The 19,127-nt window shown below is 42.5% G+C and overlaps 1 protein-coding gene across 2 annotated transcripts in view; it reads left to right on the plus strand.

Moving 5' to 3' along the window:
- The window catches only part of FRAS1 (Fraser extracellular matrix complex subunit 1), a 407,808-nt gene that overhangs the window by 234,083 nt on the left and 154,598 nt on the right, over positions 1-19,127 (plus strand). For both annotated transcript variants that reach the window (XM_048211952.2, XM_026509896.4), the window contains 3 exons: positions 13,062-13,214; positions 13,453-13,599; positions 18,972-19,118. In XM_048211952.2, coding sequence (XP_048067909.2) covers positions 13,062-13,214; positions 13,453-13,599; positions 18,972-19,118 — 447 coding nt within the window. The remainder of the gene's footprint in view (positions 1-13,061; positions 13,215-13,452; positions 13,600-18,971; positions 19,119-19,127) is intronic.

Below are 19,127 nucleotides of genomic sequence, written 5' to 3' on the forward strand. Positions count from 1 at the left end.
ATTTGCTCTCTGAACCTGAGTGAAGCCATTTGTTGATGGATTAGAAAACCTGTTAACATTTTTCTTCCAAATCATAAAATGAAAAACGTTTAAGTCCTTTCCAGGATTTTCCCCACTTACTGCCATCATTTCTGAAAGATGGGGCCCTAAAAAAAATGGTGGAAAAGTTGAAACGCACAAATTAAAAGAGCAACAAATGCTCGTTTTGGAATGAGCTGGTACAACCGCACCATCAAGCAATGAAAAGCCCAGTTACAGTTGAATGTAATTAAGGAGCCGGGAAGGAGCCCCATGTGAGCCAGTGTCCCAGCTCTCTCCCTGCACACACAGGGACTTGAGCCAGAGGGGAGAGCCGGTTCTGTTTTGCAGCAGCTTCTGCGTGTGGGGCAGGTGCGTTGGCGCCGCTCTCCATCTTGCTGGAACCGCTCCTGCGGCTACAAGCTGCACGGAAAGCAAGAGGCAACGCTATTGGAGCAGTTACTACGTAATTTTGATCCTCAAAGTCCTGCTCATCCATTCGCCGTGGCCTGGCTTGGATCCCTTCCCTTCTAGGACCAGCTTCCTCTGCTAATTCCTAGGGTGCTGATTGTTTCTACCAATTACCTAGTACTTGGCATTGACTAGCTCACATTCCCTGTGAGTGATCTTTCTCGGGGTATCTAAAAATAGGTGACTGTTCTGAGAACTTAGTATGTGACAAGCACTGTGCTAATTGCTTTGAATGCATTTTGCCATTTAATATTTTTTAATTTAAATTCAATTAATTACTATATAGTGTATTATTAGTTTCAGAGGTAGAGTTTAGTGATTCCTCAGTTGCATATAACACCCGGTGCTCATCACATCACATAACCTCCTTAATGCCCATCACCCACTTACCCCATCTCCCCACCTGCCTCCCCTCCAGCAACCCTCAGTTTGTTTCCTAGAGTTAAGAGTCTCTTATGGTTTGTCTCCCTCTCTGATTTCATCTTATTTTTTTTTCCCTCCCGTCCCCTATGATCCTCTGTTTTGTTTCTTAAATTCCACATATGAGTGAAATCATATGATAATTGTCATTCTCTGATTGACTTATTTCGCTTGGCATAATACCCTATAGTTCCATCCGCATCATTGCAAATGACAAAAGTTCATTTTTTAAAATTTTGCCACTTAGTAATAATGATGATCCTCCAAAGCAGATACTGATGTTACATATGGAGAAACTGAAACACAGGAAGGCAAGTAATGTGCTCAAAATGACAATAGAATACAGAGCCAGGGTTTCAATCTAGACAGTGTGATTCCAAAATCTACACGCTTAACCATTTTGTTGTACTCTACAATGCTAAATATAGTTGATTATAACAGTAGGCACTCAGGAACAGTAGGCTCTCGGGAATTTTTGATTGATGGGTTAAAAGGGACTGGCATGACAAGATGCCTTGGAGAGCATTGTTGGGAAAAGTTGCGAGAACTTGCTAGTCTGTTTTAAATGCTAAGGAAGCTGTTTTCAGACTGCCATGTGTACTTATTGTATATATCGTTATTAAATGCATAAACTTTAAAGAAAAACATTAATGTACACTCAATTTTAATAATTTATATCATTCTGCACTTACTTTCATCTTTTTCAGTGGTTATACACATGCATTTTTTAATAGTTGTAGTCAGCACCTATGTATTTCTTTGTTCATTTATCTTAAATATCAATTTATATATTTCTGTGTGTTGGCAAATATTGGAAGAATCCACATTATTGTCATTTTTCATGGCTAACCAGCTTTCCATTATGTTTGTATAACTTAATTTGAGGGGCCATTTTCCTGTTGTGGACCTGGGCAGTTACCAGGAGGAACTGGATTTCCTGCTCGGCCCTCTGGAGGTTGAGTATGAGATCCGGGGCTTCAGCTGGGACTGGGTCTGTTTCTCATGTTATTAGTAATAGTAATACTGGTGTGTTTGTGGAGTTTTATACCTTCCAGAACATTTTCTCATTTACCTTTTCGTTTGATCATTCCAAGATACTTTCCTGTAGAGGTGGGAATTCTTATTCTGTGGGAATTCTCAGTGCAGTGACTGGCGCACAGGCAGTGATCAAGAAAGGCTGGGTAAATGAGTGACTCGAACGTGGCATCCTAATGACTACTCTCATTCCCTCTACTGCTTCCCATCCTAATTCTATCAAGGATCTTTCTTCTTAGTGTGACCCATTTTTTGCTTCTTATCTCTTTCTTGTTCACCTCCCACTTCATTCCATCTGGTTCAATTCTTCTATCTCTATATTTTTTCAATTTTCTAGTATCTTTTTTTTTCTTTGAACACTTGCAGCTTTATTTTCCTTATCTTCTTTTTTGGCAATGTACTTTCTTTTCTTATTCCTCATCTTGTCACCCTATCTCCTATTGCTTGAACTGTGAGTTGCATATCCAATCTTTCTCCAGAACTTTCAATGATTGTCTCTTCCTTGTTCTCCCAATTTGTGTTTTATTTAAGAGACCACACTGTCTGTTGAAGGATGATTGAATATTCCAAGGTGTTTCTTTTCTTTACCTTCCAGAAAAAAAAGAACATGACCTATGCTTAAATTGCGCCTTTCTAAATTAAAGAAGAAGAAGAACTTGTATACTTCTCCTTCATGTGACTTTTCCTAAACAATATTTTACCTTACAGAAAGACCTTACTTCCAAGCTTTCAACATGGCAGGGCTCCCAATGAAGTCAAGATTGCCATTGTCTTCACAAGAACTACAAGGCTTACTTAAAGAACACAACTGAATTTAGACCCACAGGTTATCCTCTCAGTACTAAAGATGGCAAGATCGCTAAGGCTGCACGTACTTATGTTTCTTCCACGCGTGTAAATCTCTGTGGTTTACATGCTATAGACAAGAAGAGTGACTTAGATGTAGGCATGATGATTGGTGTGCCGGTGTCAGTTCTGACTGGGCCTACTGCAGAAATAATGGCCAATGCTTATTGAACATTTAGTGAGTGACAGCTCCTCACATATACTATCTCATTTAATCCTGACTGCAACCCTGGAGGTCTGTTCTGTATCAGTAGTATCTCCATTTTATAGCCCGGAAGACTGAGATTAGAGACATTAGCCAACTTACTCGATGTTTCACAGCTAGCGAGTAGGAGAGCCAGGCATGGAAGCAGTGCCGTGTCACGGAGCACACAACTGAGCACATGTCACCAGCTTCCGGGCCCTGATCTAGTTCCAGCTGGACCTTCTCTGCTTCTCGGCAGTCCTGCTATTTACAGCTCCCTTCGATGCTTTGTCATCTCGCCCACCATGCCTTTCCTTACACACTGTCCATACCTTCCCTCAACTCAAATCTCACTCAGTCAGATCAGTTTACATCTCTGCTTTCTTTCTCATTTGGAAGAATAGCGTAATCTGATAAAAACAACAACAAAAAAACCTCCTCACCTTTTCTCCTCAAGGGCTCTGCTTCTTCTTTTAGATCCCTCTTTTTCCTCATGCCTTACTTTGAGGAAGGAGTCCCCCCACCCTGGCTCCTCTGTCTGTGGCCTGAGCTGAGGGCACGTCACCTTCAGGAGCTGGACTTGCCTGTCAGTTATTTCCTTTGCTCGTTATTCATTTCATCCCCCTCCTTCCCTGTCCCCACCCAGCCCCTTTCCCAGGGACAATGATACCTCTCACTGCCTCTGGAGTCCACGTGGAGTGCACACGGGACGGTCATCTCCGGGCCCTCGTCTCTACCTGTCTACGTCCTGGACATCTAATCCACAGGAACACCATACCCACAAACCCTGTCTACATATCCCTTAACCCATGAGCTCCTTTTCTTCTGTCTCCTGAATTTCTTGTCCACCCATTGCTGATTTTTCAGTCCGCAGAATTCAAAACAGTTGAGTTACCCTGCTTCCTCCCCGCCCTATTCCACATTCTGATCATTGCCACACCTCACAAAGCTCAAGTCCCTCTGATTCTTTCTGGGTAAAATATTCTCTGGCCCTCCTAAGACACCGCCATGGCTTTCCTCCTGTAGACCCTGTCATGAACATCTCAAGGGAAGACGCCGAGTCTGACTCAATGCTCTATCTCCTATGGAAACTTCCATAGTGCCGTGTCACAGCCAACTGACAGTCCATAAACGCTCATTGGAGTGAATGTTCTCCTGTTTGGGAGGTGCACCAAGAGCGAAGCATAAACTGGTGGAAGGCGAGGTAGAAGGCCCTGACATACACGGAGGAGTGGTGCTCGTGACCTCTTGTTGGCAGCAAGAACTGGCACCGAAACCGAGCGGAGAGCTTTGCTCTTACATCTGGCGCTGCCTCCTGCCGCTCCCAGAACACGTGGTCTACAAGAGCTTGCGGGTGGGCTGGGACAAAGCAAGTGAAGGGGAAAGAGAGGGTGCTTCTTTCTCTTCTGCCATCTGTATGTTATTTTCTGGGTTTCTTCCGTACTGTCTCACAAGCAGTACCTCGTCAATTTTAAAAAGTGGCATCAGAATTCAAATTCTATGCCCACTTTAAGGGCCCTGAGCTCTTTCTGGCACGAAATCATTTCTTTTTCGCCTGATGAGAAACAGCCACAAGTGCTGATAATCGTAACCGCTTCCAAACGCATTTAATGTGGTTGCATTAAGAACCTAATCGACTGACAGGACATTATTAAAAACTCACTGTGTGTCTAAATTTGTCTTTATAGGTCATTATTTATCAGCTAAGGAGTCACTGCCCTATAAAACCAACATCCAAAGCCATTGCTTCGACAGTACACATTTACTTTAATATCTTCAAGCTTTTTTGACTTTGCTCCAAAGACGTGAAATAAGTCATTTCACTGCCGTGTGCTCCCATCCATCATGATTGTGGGTAATCCTCACTGATCCTCGAAGCAGAGCCTTTGTGATTTGAAGAAAGCATCACACAGTGATGACCACATGTAATTTCCTTACAGCTGCAGGGTGACATATGAGAGGGTATTACAGCTGCTGAGTCAAAATATTATTTTTTATCTCTTTAAATTTTTAGCATGTCTGCATGCTGTGCATATTTAGAAAACAAATGGAATCCTCTGCTTGCTTAAAAACAAGAAATGTATTTATTTCAGCCAAGCTAATACTCCATTTCCAGTCTCCCTTGTAATGTGTTCATTAATTTGTGTGTTTAAAGTGCTAATTCACTGGGTTCGTTAGCAAGCAGGCACACATACAAACAACTGGGATTCCATCTGCCCTCCCCAGACCACACGCTTATTATATACCAGTAATCCGAAACAGGCTACACATAAACATATCCTGGGTCTCTCTTCTTTCCTTGTCACCCTTAATGAGTTTTATATTTAAAGACTCTTCACTATAATTGAAATCGTGACAAATAAGGATTTACTTACTGAGTAGCAAAGCTAGGACTCAGAGAGACGGCCTCCGGAATAGGCGCTGTTTTTAAGCAATTAATGGATGCACATTCACCATTTAGACATATTTGAGGTTAGCCTCCGTTTTTTGATTGCAGACAGCAAGGTCAGATGCAAATGCCTTACCTTAGAGATGGGGCTTTTAGGATGGGACGTTAATCCTTGCAGGGGCGGCTAGATTGGTGGGTTGGAAACTCAATTCCCCTATTATAGTAACTGCAGCCCTGGTTCCAATTAGGCAGTGACAGTATAAACTTCCTCTTGTGTATCCTGTGAAATTGTTCCAAATGTCACCTGAGGGGGGTGGGGACGGGCATGGAAGGTGGGGTGAGAAGGATTATAGGGGAGCTCACTCTGTAGTGTGTTGGCCTCTAAGGATACCACTGCCATTTTAAGGACACAGTTTCTGACAGTTGTGTTCCTATAGTGTGGGTCCAGCAAAGATCTGAATTAGGATTGGTCAGACGGTCACCACCTACCAGGAAGAATGCAAGAGTTGCCTCCAAATCAGCTTAAGTCTTAGAAAATAGGTGTATAGATTTCACTACGCATGAAGTGACTGGTGTCCAAGCAGTTCCCCGGAACACATAGTCATCTCCTGCAGTGCCTGGAGATGGGGCTCATACCACCTCTTAATTATGTGTCGAGTGTGTACTTCATACATTTGGCTGGCTGTGGGGAAATTTCTCTTTCCATTATCTCAAATCCTACTGACAAGACAGTTGTAAATTGTCACATACATAGCCAAGCAGTGCCCTTTGTCTTGGCCTGAAGTCGATTTTGAAAACTAGGAGATGCAATCCACATTGACCTTTTCACGAGCCTCCAAATTCCCTACAATTTCCTAGGATTTTGACTTCAGTGACCTTTTTTTTTTCTTTCATTCAACAAATAGGTGGGGGCTACCTACTAGGTCCTACTGATTTAGCCAAATTCGATTTTGTTTTAAATTTTAAAGGTATTTTGGAGGCTGACAATTTGTGAAAAGGTCTTCCCAGGTCATGCCTGAAAGACAAACCACTGGTATGTTGGCCTTCCTTCTCAAAGGAAACCTGAGATCTTCATTCCTGGTCCTGACAGCTTTCATGTACTTATGTTATAGTATTCTTAATATGCCTAGTCTAGCACAAGCCTCATGAGAACAGTTCAGCAGGGGGATATTATGAACAGAGAGGGTCTTCTATACATAATGGGGGGAAAGGAGGGGAAAGAACGATAGGGATCCCTGTCCCCTCCCCAGCAAGATTCCTATTGAGAGCTGCTGTATGTCAGGGTTTTCTTGAATTGTTGGTGCTTTGCTATGGTTCTCGTGTCTTCGCTCATCACTAGTTATCTTCCATCCAACAATTTCTCATTTAAATCTGTAATAAACACACAGACACCTCTGTAAATAGACTGGCAAAGAACATAGACACACACAAACCCATTCCCAATTGCCTTTAGGATAAAATACATGCTCCCTTTCATGGTATTCTAAAACTGATACAGCCAGGTCCTGAGTGGCTCTTTTCTATGCTCTTCAGGATCCAGCCATGCTGAACTTCTCTCAGTTCCTTGAAGGCATCCTGTTCTGTTGGGCTGCCTGGTTTTTGCCTAAGTTTTCCCTCTTCTTGGAACCCTTTCCAAACCCTCTCACCCAGCCCAGCTCCTCTTGCAGCTAACCTCCACGCAGGGTTCGTGGCTCCACCCTGTCTAGGAGGCCTTCCCCGTCCCTAGACTGAGTCGGGAGCCCTGGTACAGACTTCCATGGCACCCTGGTCCTTACCCATTAGCATTTTACAAAGGGTTCGTAACAATCTCGTGGCAGTCCTTCCTCTCAGTGTTTGCCATACACTCTATTGTTGCTCATCCGGCTGTGGCCACCATCTCTATTGGCCTGTGGCACAGGTCTCAATTTGGAGAAAACGCTTTGTAAGGCGAGAAGCACAGCCCAAGTCCACTTCACTGTCGGATTGTCGAATATGCCACTTAGCTGCCTCCAACCTGTTCCATGGGAGGGGTGGGCAAGGGTAAGGTGAATGGTCTCTCTGTCCCTTCTTCCTCTCCAGATGGAAGGGTTTTTATGGGTTGGGGCACAGAAGTGGAGAGTGTAGGGATTGTAGTGGTGGTGCAGGGCCTGGGTCCATTAGCTCCAGTGCACATTCAGGTTTGTTTTTCCTTCCACCTTTCATCTTTTCCCTGAGCTCTGTGATTATGGTATCTTTTAGATCTGATTCTGATAACTTTCTGTGCGAGCACATGACGGCCCATGCTTCCTGGTTCTGGGGGCAGGGGGCGGTGGTTACTTACCATGGATGACAAAGAACTCATTGGTTGATATCTCAAATTATTGTTTGATTACACACATTTCTTACTCAATTGTAATTATATATGCAGGGTTGTTTTTCCTGACCATACTGAAAGCTGTATGATTACAGTAGACAGTTAAACCATTTTTGTTGTTTGAAAGATTTTTTTAATGCTCAGCCTCACTTATGATAAAAGAAGTATAAATGTAAACCATGATGTAACTGCAGTTTTCACCAACCAAATTAACCAAGGTTGTTTTACTATTTTTCAGTTCCTTAGCGCAGGCCGAGTTATGAGAAAACAGTCTCATGAGTGACTCTTGGAAATGTAAACTGTTACAAACTTTCTGGAATGGAATCTGCAATACCTATTAAGAATTTTACATTGTTTTTCTGCCTGTAGTGGTTAAAAGTACATGCTCTGGAGTCAGTGTGAATATGACATGTGTGAGCAAATGACTTAACCTCTGAGTCTCCGTCTCTTCATCTTTAAAATGGGGATAATAACATCACCTACTGCATTTTTGCAGACTATGCATGAGATTATACATTTATTATAAATATATTGATATATATTCCGAGCTCAATAAATATAAGTTGTAATAATAATATGAATTGGGGCACCTGGCTGGCTCAGTCGGTTAAGCCTCCAGCTCTTGATTTTGGCTCAGGTAATAATCTCAGAGTGGTGAGATTGAGCCCAGTGTCGGTCTCCGCACTCAGCACAGAGTCTGCTTGGGTTTCTTTCTCCTTCTCCCTCTGCCCCTCCCCCCATAAATAAACAAGATTTTTTTAAAAACTTTAAAAAATTTGAATTGTATTCCTGATAATGTCTTTTGGGAGCTATTCTAAAATGCACAGAAGTCTTATCAGGGCCTCAATTATAGAAGTGGACAAATTGGGTGTAAATGTTTAAGTACAGTTCACCCTAGACGGACACAGGTTTGATGGGTCCATCTATATGTAGATTTTTAAAAATAAATTCAGTACAATATGGTAAATGTATTTTTTTCCCTTATGATTTTAAGATTTTCTTTTCTCTACTTTATTGTAAAAATACAGTATATAATATCTATAACCTACAGAATGTTTATTAATTGATTATTTAGGTTATCAATAAGGCTCCCAGTCAACAGTAGGCTATTAGTAGTTAAGTTTTGGGGGAGCCAAACATTATACATGGATTTTTAAAAAATTTTTTTTAAAGATTTCATTTATTTATTTGACAGAGATAGAGACAGGCAGCGAAAGAAGGAACACAAGCAGGGGGAGTGGGAGAGTAAGAAGCAAGCTTCCAGTGGAGGAGCCTGATGTGGGGCTCGATCCAAGAATGCCAGGATCACGCCCTGAGCCGAAGGCAGACGCTTAATGACTGAGCCACTCAGGCGCCCCATACATGGATTTTTGACTGTGCAAGGGGTCAGTGCCCCAACACTTAGTTTTTCAAGGGTCAGCTATATATGAAAAGTACAAGTTTCTTGATTATTTATTCAAAGCTGGGATATTATGTAGTCCCTAAAATGATGTTTACAAAGAGTGCCTCATGACATGTGGAAATGCTGATGGTATTGAGTAAAAAAAAAAGATATTATATGACAACATTTAATATAATCTCATTTATGTAAAAAGCTATGTATGTAAAAGTATGTAGAAAAAGAACTACTAAGAGAAAAATGTCAACGTCAATAGTTATTTACTCTGAAAGGGCTACTTAGGGTGGTGTTTATGTTTATTTATATTTATAAAAATGTTTTTCATATTTTCTTCCATGGCTCACGTTGTATTCAGAAAAACAAAACCTCAAGGTTCTTGTCAGAGCCACGCTCAGCCCCTCTTCTGGGCAGAAGATCTCAGGGGCCCCCCAGGCTTGAGCCTGAAACTTGCTTACAGGTGGTACCCAATGGGACAGGCCACTTGTAACCTGTCACCCCTGAGTTCTGTACTCTGCTCTCAGGAACCATACTTTTCTGATTGTAAGTCAGAACACAGGTATTAATCCTTAAGCCCTTTTTGCTCTGATTTCTGGCTTCTTTCCCTGCACATCATTACTCATTTTGAGCTCTCCCAAAGAATTCTCTCTAGGACAGAGGTGTTTCCTAGGTTGTAGGAGTTTATTTTTCTTTTCTGGTTGGTTGAAGAAAAGTCATTCAACCTTCAGACTGACTTGAGAGCAGGGTTTCAGAGCATATTTCAGTGGTCTTCTGTTGGGGGCTTGTAAAATGAGAGAGTTGGGAAGGGAGGTTTGCATGAATGCATTCACATGGGCTCCCTTAGCTTGTTGTTTTGGAATGAATCTATTCATAGGACTGGGTGTTCAGTATGACTTTTTAAACCATGGATGAATGAATAAGGAATGAATTCAGGTCATGAACAAAAAGAGGGAGCCCAACTTCCAGACTCGGGTAGTTACAGTCTCATGTATAAGGTAAAACTTGAAACTTCCTTGCATTAATGTGATGCTTTGGGAAACCTGCAGTTGATTGTTTTATATTTTCAGGTGCCATTTATTGACTTCTACTTGCTTCTGGGTACTCCGTCATGCAACGTGATATGTCTGGCAACTGATGCAATACCTTCTTAAGGCTTCACATGGAGCCATGAAGAGAGGTAGAGGCCTCGAGTGATTTTGGAGTCTCTGAGACTCTTGAGCCCTTTCCGCTGGCTTCTAGTAGCTGTCTACCAAAGTACGATGCAAACAGCCTTGTCTAGTTTAGGACCTTCAGAGGATGGGACTTGATTAGGAGATGGCAGAAGGTGAGGTTGTGAGGAATGTCTACATTTATCAGGCAGGCAATGGCAGAGAACAAGGACCTGGCCGTGAAGAGCACCAGGATAAAGCAAACTAAAGGAGGATGGGGGGTCAAGGAGGAGGGCAGCCAGGGCTGTCGTGTGTTGTAGGGATCTCCCGTAGGTTAGGAATTAGAGGAAGCCATTCGATTTGGTCATAAGAGGTGGTCAGAGACCTTTTCAAGGCAAAACCACAGCAGACTCCTGGAGGTTGAAGGCAGATCCCAGCAAGCTGAGGAGTTAGGGAGGCAGGGAAGTTGGATGATGAGGGGAAGGTGAGAGACAGCGGTGTGGTTGTAGAGAAAAGCTTTGGAGGCATTGGTAATGCAGAGCCTGTTCAGAGGTTGAGGTCAAGGAGAGTGAAGAGAGATGGGGTACAAAATGCAATAATGCTGAAATGATGTTCTAATAATGTTGAAAATTGGATCAAGAATGTGGGCAAAGGAATTAGCCATTTCATCCTGTGAGAGAAGAAATGAGATAAAAATGGGTAAAGAAAGATGTTTTGAGGCTGACGGGGAAGGTTGTGCTTGAGGGGCTGAATGAAGTAGAAGACAGAATAACCTGGGAGGAGGCGGAGGGTCGGGATGATGCCTGGAGACAGGGTTTACAAGCAGCTGCCATGAGAGCGGAGAGGAGCGTCCTAGCCTAGCTCTAGCTTCCTTCAGTAGTAATTAATGCACATTACACTCATTTCAGCGGCTTCTAGAGATCCCCAAGATCAGACAGATTCATAAATATTTATTTATTGTACCCACAAAGTACTCCAGAGATCTTCTTACTTTCTCTTCAAAGCATCCCCTTGGTGATTATTCTTTTTCATTCCTCTAATTGCACACTAGAGAAAGCTTCAGTTAGATGCAACTAGCTTTTAGACCACCGAACACCTGCAGATCTTGTTGATGCATGCCTGAGCCCAGGACTCTCTGTAAGCACTGGCTTGAAAGAGGAAGAGGCTGTGACTTTTCAAATAATGGAGCCTTGAATCAGTAATGTTTCTCAGGTTTCCAACCCTCGCAGGTACCTCCTCATTCAGGTAATCATAAAACACGGTCACCTCCATTTGCTCCAGCAACTTTCAAAGCTTTCTGAATCTCCCCTTTAGCTCCTGGCACTGTGAGGAGGGCACAGGAAAAAGAGAACATTGTGCGGAAACCTTACACTAAGTCGGGGGAAGTAGCCTTCTATCCTCTTTCTCTTAATGCAGACATCGTTTTCTTTTATAATTTACCAAAGGTCTGTAATGAGGATTAATTTTGCTCTTAGGAGATCAAGAATTGTTCCTAATATGGGCGAAAGGCTGCCCGTAACTTGAAACTCCCAAAGTTCAGAGAACGGGCAGGGGCTGTTCGTTTGTGTGCCCACAAGAAGAGTTGGCATTCTGAGGAGGACACTCGGCTCAACTTCTGGAGTGGCTGTGCAGGTCCTCAAATGGCTCCTTGTGGGGATGAGTGGGTGCGGGTGTGGGACTGAGACCCACTTCTGCAGGGAACACGTCTCAGGTGGTCAGCAGTTACAAAAGTATCGCTGAGGGTATAGAGAGGTATAGAGAAAAAGACCTGTGTTAACATATTTCAGGGGACAGGCCATCTGTTTCACTGACAAGAATTTTTTTCATCTAAACATTGCTCGAGATCACAATCTCTATCTACAAGACTCTGAGCCAAAGAGGCCATATCTGGTCCCTGAGTGGTGCATTAGCAAGTGCAGACAGGGCTCTGAATCCTACAGGGAACGAGGGAAAGGCCTGTGGTTACAGCTCTAACTTCATTTCCTAGGCCTTGACTCCTTTTTCATTTTGGTGGGTAAATCAGGATTTGTGGATTTTCTTCTGCCTTTGGGATGGAGGAGGCAAACAGGACCTGAAGGGCGATTACCACTTAAAATAGGCAGAGGACGGAAGCTGAATGCAGTCAGGTTCTTGAAGGGAAGGATGACTGTTACATGGGCGAGCACGAGAGACCGTGCTGGCTGTACCGGATCATTTGTCTTAGAGCTTTAATCACAACTTATAAACAAAGCTTCTGTGAATTATGTATTGGGTCATGAAAATGACTTTTCAGCTCGCAACTCTTCTTTGTAACTTCACCTCTATTTGAAGACTAAAATTTTCCACCGACTCAGCCCACTTATCTAACCCCAACCCCTCCATATCAACACCCGAGACTGGTGTGCTGACTCTGGAAGGCCAAATTCCTGGGAGGGCAGCTTGTGGAGAGCACCATGCCCCCCTCAGAAGCACTGTGCAGGGGGCATGCTGGGCTAGAGTTCCCAGAACTCTTGGGGGAGGTGTTGATAGTATTGGCTGTACTGTTGCTATTGGTCCGACAATTCTCTCTATACTCCGGGTAAGAATCTATCACATGCCGTTCTAGTACTTGAAGGTCGTTCAGTTGAAAAGGGATGAAAACTTAATAGCTGTGCTGGGCCTGGCCATTTGCTAAAAACCTCAAATGCACCGTTTGTGCAGGTCCTAAACGTCTCCTTTCCTGGGGTGTCCTGCCTTTGGGCTGCTCTCCTGATGTCTGCGCTGCAGCGGGGTAATTGCCGTCCCTTCTGCCCTCTGGTGTAGTGACGAGACCTTGTGCCTTCTGTTTCCCCGCCCCCCCCCAGACTGCCATCCTCTGTGCCGGCACTGTGCCGCTGATCTCCGGCACACCGGCAGCATCTGCCTGAGCTGCCAGAATGCCCGGCACCTGCTGCTGGGGGACCACTGTGCGCCTGACTGCCCTTCTGGATTCTACGCAGACAGAGGAGCTTGTAAAAGTGAGTACGTGCCAGACACAGGAGCTGGCGGTGCCTCATGAGCTTTTCTTGGGGGCAGTAGCGGGAGAGGATTGGAACTTCCCCAGAGAGAGAGGGGAGGCGGGGAGCACGCTGTGGGACAATAAACTAGACCAGCTAACGCTCTCAGTTGGGGCTTTTATTAACACCTCTCGGGCTGCTGCTTTGGAAAGGAGTTTTGGCTACATAGGTTCTCTTTGTGTCTCTTTTCCCTCTGCAGAATGTCACTCCTCCTGCAGAACCTGCCAGGGCACAGGACCCTTCTCCTGCACCTCGTGTGATGCCGACCTCATTCTGTCCCACCTTGGCACCTGCAGCACCGCCTGCTTCCCAGGGCACTATCTCGATGACAGCCGTGCTTGTCAGCGTAGGTTTTTAAAAATGAACTTTCTCTCCTTTCCTGCTCTTCTGGAGTCATTGAAGGAAATATGAAGTTCTTGCTTCTATAGTCTCACTTGATAGCCTCTATTTTTATAAAAGAAAGTTAATCTATACAGGCATATGGAGGCCATTAGCAGACATCAGTCTCACTGGGAAGTGCTAGGCTCGGGGATCTCCTCTGCAAGTGCCAGCCGTGTGATCTTAGGCCAGTCATTTAGCTTCTCTGTTCTCTGGTTATCTCATTTTAAAAATAAAAGTCTTGGCCTATTTTATCCTCAGCAATTCAATTCCAAGATCCTGAGCAGAGTGGAGCTCGTTCTAGTACACAAGCAATGACCTAAGCACGTGTCTGGATTTAATTTGTTTTCTGTATGTATTTGTTGAATATTGACAATGTGCAAGGCTTGACATGCTACAAAGCATTCGGTTTCTGTTCAAACCGTCATTCTTTTGTCTTGCATGAGAGTTACTTGTATAGATGTCTTATTTCTCAAATAAGTCAAAATATGATTAATTACCTGTGTCAGGCACAAACAGAGAGTTAGGATAAATTAGGGAAAGGGCAAATCTGAGTAGATATGAGGAAATCCTTCACAGATGAAGGAACATTTTTTGAGATATGCTGAGGCGGCTTACTTTATTTCAATCACTGAAGTGTCATTTGCAAAAACATTTTGTTACCCTTTTTCCTTTTGAAAATGACAGCTAACAAATACTGTGCTGGTTTTTATGTCCTAGGAAGTACCATATTGAAGGAATTATAGCCTGGTGGTTAGGGAGGTGGGCTCTGGACTCGTTCAGATCCTACCTGCCACTCACCAGCTTTGCACTGAGCAAGTGTATTAACTACTAGACCTTGGTTTCTTTTTTCTGTCAAAGGGGGATTATAATGGAACCTACATCTAATGTTCTTGTGCTTAGCATGGACCCCAGCAGAGACTAAATTTCAGTATAGATTGGTTATTGTCATCATCATCAGCCTCATCCAGAATGAGAGGCAAATCAAGCAGCTTAATATAGTTATATTTTATAGGTAGAAAGATAGATATTACTGTTAGTTTACTGAGATGCTTGCAAAGATTTGCTTTTGAAATGAATTTATGTGCAGCTCATCATTTTGTATCACCCGTTGAGATACCAGAGATAAAAAAACCCTTTTTGGACCCATGAAAAATGTCTTTGCTTTTATAACAAAAACCTTGCTTAGTATATATCAACTGTCTCCCAGCATCTGTAGATTCTCTAACACAAGAGACACGAATGAAATACTTGCATGTTCTGTTCAAGAGCAAGAGAGTGTTGGTGGAGAAATAGTGACTGAGATTTATGAGGTTCTTCATAGCAGTGGAATCACAGAAATAAAAGTTCAAAAGAAGAAATAGAATCTTTTGTATGGTGTATAGATGACAAAAAAATGTCGCATTGAAATATGTCCTTCTGAGAAGCTTTGGCCTTGGTGCAAGGTGATCTCCGCCCACATGCATTTGTTATGCTGCCATGTAAATAGGATTTCATAGACTATTTCAGGAAAATTAAGAATCTCCTAGCTTTAGTCCTTTGCTAAAGCTTTCGTTTCATTCTTTCGAAGATTGAATAAAGCACGCCCTTAAGTTAGGATATTTGAGTTTCTAGTATGTTAAAAAAAAAAAACAACAATGTTCCTTTCTAATGCTCATCATTATAGACATTTATAGACATTATAGACATTATAGACAATTATAGGCCTGACAATTTTAGAAATGGTATAGTAAAGGGCTTTCAAGGAAATAGTATTGAGGGGAGGCATTAATAACCATATTATAGAAGAAAGTAAGAGCTGGAGAACTGTCTGGATGCTGGCTACAGAAACTTTTAGAAGTTACATACTGAGCTCTAAAATTCAAGGATAATCAGTTGAGGCAGGCACTTTAAAAAAGAGATGATAAATGAGGTTTCCAGTACTTGAAACCGTGGTGCTTTGGAGGGGAGGAGGAGAACTCCAGGGTGGCCAGAGCCGACCTTGTACCCGATCCAGGGATTCTTTCTCACTCCCCCTCACAGACTTCGACAGGTGAGGAAGGAAGCCAGGTCCATTGGAGGGGTTGGTAGTTCTTTAGTTGTTTGATGGTTCTTTCTCATGGGCCCTAGAACTCCCCTCTGGAGCAAGACAGAGTAAGTCTCCTTCCTCATTCACCTGACTGCCTTCCACAGTTTGAAATTAACGATCATTCCCTGCTTGCACTTTGCTGCTCCAGGCAAAACTGGAGCCAACGGAGTAGTTGAGCAGAAATGCATGAGCCTCTCTCAGAGCTGCGGTAGAAAACAGGCCTATTTCAGAGCGAAGGTGCACTTCCTAAGCTGTCAGGTTCCTTCCCCCTTCATGGATGAAGTACATCTCTGCTTCCCTCACTGGTTTCTGGTCCACTTACCACTGTCTTCACTGTCCTCTTGGTACTTTCTGGGGTCCGGGACCTCAGAGAACTGCACCTGGGACTCCAGATGTGATAGCAGCAACGTGACTAATATCGTGTGTGGTCTGAATATTCTAAGATGGAGAAAATGCTCCTTGCCCACATGTCTTTGGAGATGGAAGCTGAGAACCCAAGGGGCTTTGGAATGTGCAGAACTGCTCTAAGACAAGGTCATTTGCGGATTGCCTTGGTGAGAGATGAGGGGTTCGATGAATGAGGAAGAACGGTTCAGGTAGGCATGGTGGGAGCTCCCTGCTCGTCAGTGTGACACCGCTGCATCCCTCCAAATCTCCATATAGTCTCCTAACCTTTCACGGTGCTTGGCAGGAATCCATTTGTTTTGGAAGCCAGTAGAGGGGCTGAGTTATACTTTGAGGTACCGAGGGTGAATCAAAGACTGCATGGAAGGATTCAAGAATAAGAATGTACATGGATGCTTGAGGACGTAAACTGTAAGAAGCTCCCAGCTCTCCGGACGGGGCATGGTCCTGTCACTCTAGGCGGAGGGATTGGCATTCGGGCTTCATTTTGCAGCTGTAGGTCAAGCAGGGGGACCCAGCTGACATTTAGGTTATATGAAGGCCCTTCGGTTTGAGATTGTGTTAGTTTCTTCAGTAGCCATATCACACCTCTAATAAGCTTTTAATCAACTAGAATTCTTAGATAATTTTTTTATAGGAACTACTCTGAACAGGTGTGCTGTATTCTTTCTTTGTGCAATTGGTTATAGAAAATAAATGCAGGACCTACAGTTTTGCTCATTTTATTGGATGACTTTTAGTTTGTTGCTTCAACTGGCTAAAACTGAGTTTGAGTTTTTCTTCCAGCTGGTGAAATTAGACTATGTGTGTCTCCTATTAGGTGTATGTGGCATATTTAAATATCATTAGCACGATTTCTTTGTTGTAATTAAAAGTTATTAATAAAAATGTTGATCAAGTGAAAAGTGAAACTTCATCATCATATTCTACTAAGGACATTTCTTTTACTAATTACAAAGCTTTACTGGTAACTTTTTGAGGATGAGTTTCAACCATTTTCAAATGCACCTACAACTCCTAGACCCCACTTCAGTTTTGTATTTACAGGTTTCTCTTTGAGATTTTTGTCAAACCCTTTGTCAAAATTAAGATACCCCATGTGTAAAAATTCTAGCCAAAACAAAGGAAGTTTAATTTCACCTGTTTCCAAAAATTAAAATATTCTTTTCTTATTATTCTCAAACCATCTGTTTGAAAATCCAGTCTAGAATTTTTCTAGGATCTTTAATTACCAATCTACATATTCTAATGAATATTTTATATCAATGACATTTCTTGTAGGTGAAACAAGAGGACTTCCTTTTTATTTTTACCAGGAGGTAATTTTCCTGCCCTGTGCCACACACTTTGATATCCCTTAGATCTAAAACTCTAAAAATCTAGCTCATTCTCTGGATTTTTCCTGTGATACGTACTTAAAGAAAATTTCAGAATGAGGCAGAGATGCTAGTGTTTGAATATATATATATACATATATATATATGTGTTTGTGTGTGTATATATATATATATATAATTACAATATCTGGCTTCTTTCATTTATGTGCAAGTGTTTATTGAACACCTGCAATATGAAAGATAACTAGGTAGGTGCTGGACACTATTGCAAGGAACAAAACAAACCTGGTCTTTGTCTTCATGAAGCTTATAGCTTAAAGGATACAGAAGTTAAATAATCCTTGTAATGAAAATTACTATGTATGGCATGCATGAAATGTCTGGGGTGCTATAAGAGGAGTGACAGGGAGACTTGCTCTAGACTGGAGAGTTGGGGGAGACCTTCTTGAAGAAGTCACTGAAGAATAAGAGTCAAAGACAAGAAACTTGGAGAGTATATTGAGAGGATTCAAATATGTGTATTAAGATTTCTGGGTGGAAGGAATGGAGGGAATGGTGGAGGAGTGATATTTGCAGAATTGATGGCTGGAAATTTTCCAGGGTTGAAGAAAGATATGAGTTTATAGATGAAAGTGTCCTCTGAAACCTGAGCAGTATGAATTTTAAAAATCACTCTTATGGATACATGGAAAATAGAATGTAAGGGAGTCAAACTTAGTAAGGGGAAACCAATTAGGAGGCTATGATAGTAGTCCAGTAGGAGATGATGATGGCTTGGATGTATTGGCACGTGTAGATATGGAGAGAAGCAAAAAATTCTGGGAATTATGTAGGAAAATTTGAATAAATAGAATCCAATGAATGATTGGATTAGGAATGAGAGAAAGGGTGCTTGTCAAGATAGCCTGCAAGGTTTCTAACATGGACACCTGAGGAGATAGAGAAATGCCAGTTGTTGGGTTAGGGAAGATGGAAGCATGACTGAATTTGGGGATCATCCCTGAATGCCTGAATTAAGTGACAGCTGAGAATTACAACTGGGCGAATCAGTAAGCCAGGCCTTCTTAAAGTCCTCTGTGACTTAAAATATGGGATTTCCTGAGCTTCACAATAAAGTTGATGTCCAGTTTTAATCTTGGCAATCCTCAAAAATCTGAATCCACATCAGAACAATTGGGCACTTGATTCCTTAAGCAGTTAAGGTTCAAATTCATCTCTGGAGTATTATTCCAAAGATCTTGGAGTAAGTATAAATTCTGTTGCTGAATCACAGGACAACTTGGATGTGGGATTTCCATTCTTGGGTTTATAATTTATCTTCTCTGGAAAATAAGATGATCCTTTCTTTTATTTTGGAAAATAAGAGTAACATTTTCTGTTTCTGTTGATCACAGGGGAGGGTTAGGAGCCATAATTAAAGCCCAGGTTGGAGCAGGGCTTTGCTCCTTTGTAGCATCTGTCTAGGTTTGATCAGTGCTTCAGTATTTGCAATTGTAATTATCTGGTCATTTTCTCTTCCTGTCTGCTCAGCATGCGAAGCGCATTGTGGAAGCTGTGATTCACAGGCCAGCTGTACCTCCTGCCGAGATCCAAACAAGGTCCTGCTCTTTGGGGAATGTCAGTATGAGAGCTGTGCCCCACAGTACTATCTTGACTTCTCCACCAAGATTTGCAAAGGTAAAGCTC

This window comes from Ursus arctos, unplaced genomic scaffold (genome assembly GCF_023065955.2).
Source record: "Ursus arctos isolate Adak ecotype North America unplaced genomic scaffold, UrsArc2.0 scaffold_9, whole genome shotgun sequence".
In the NCBI taxonomy this organism is placed as follows: Eukaryota; Metazoa; Chordata; class Mammalia; order Carnivora; family Ursidae; genus Ursus; species Ursus arctos.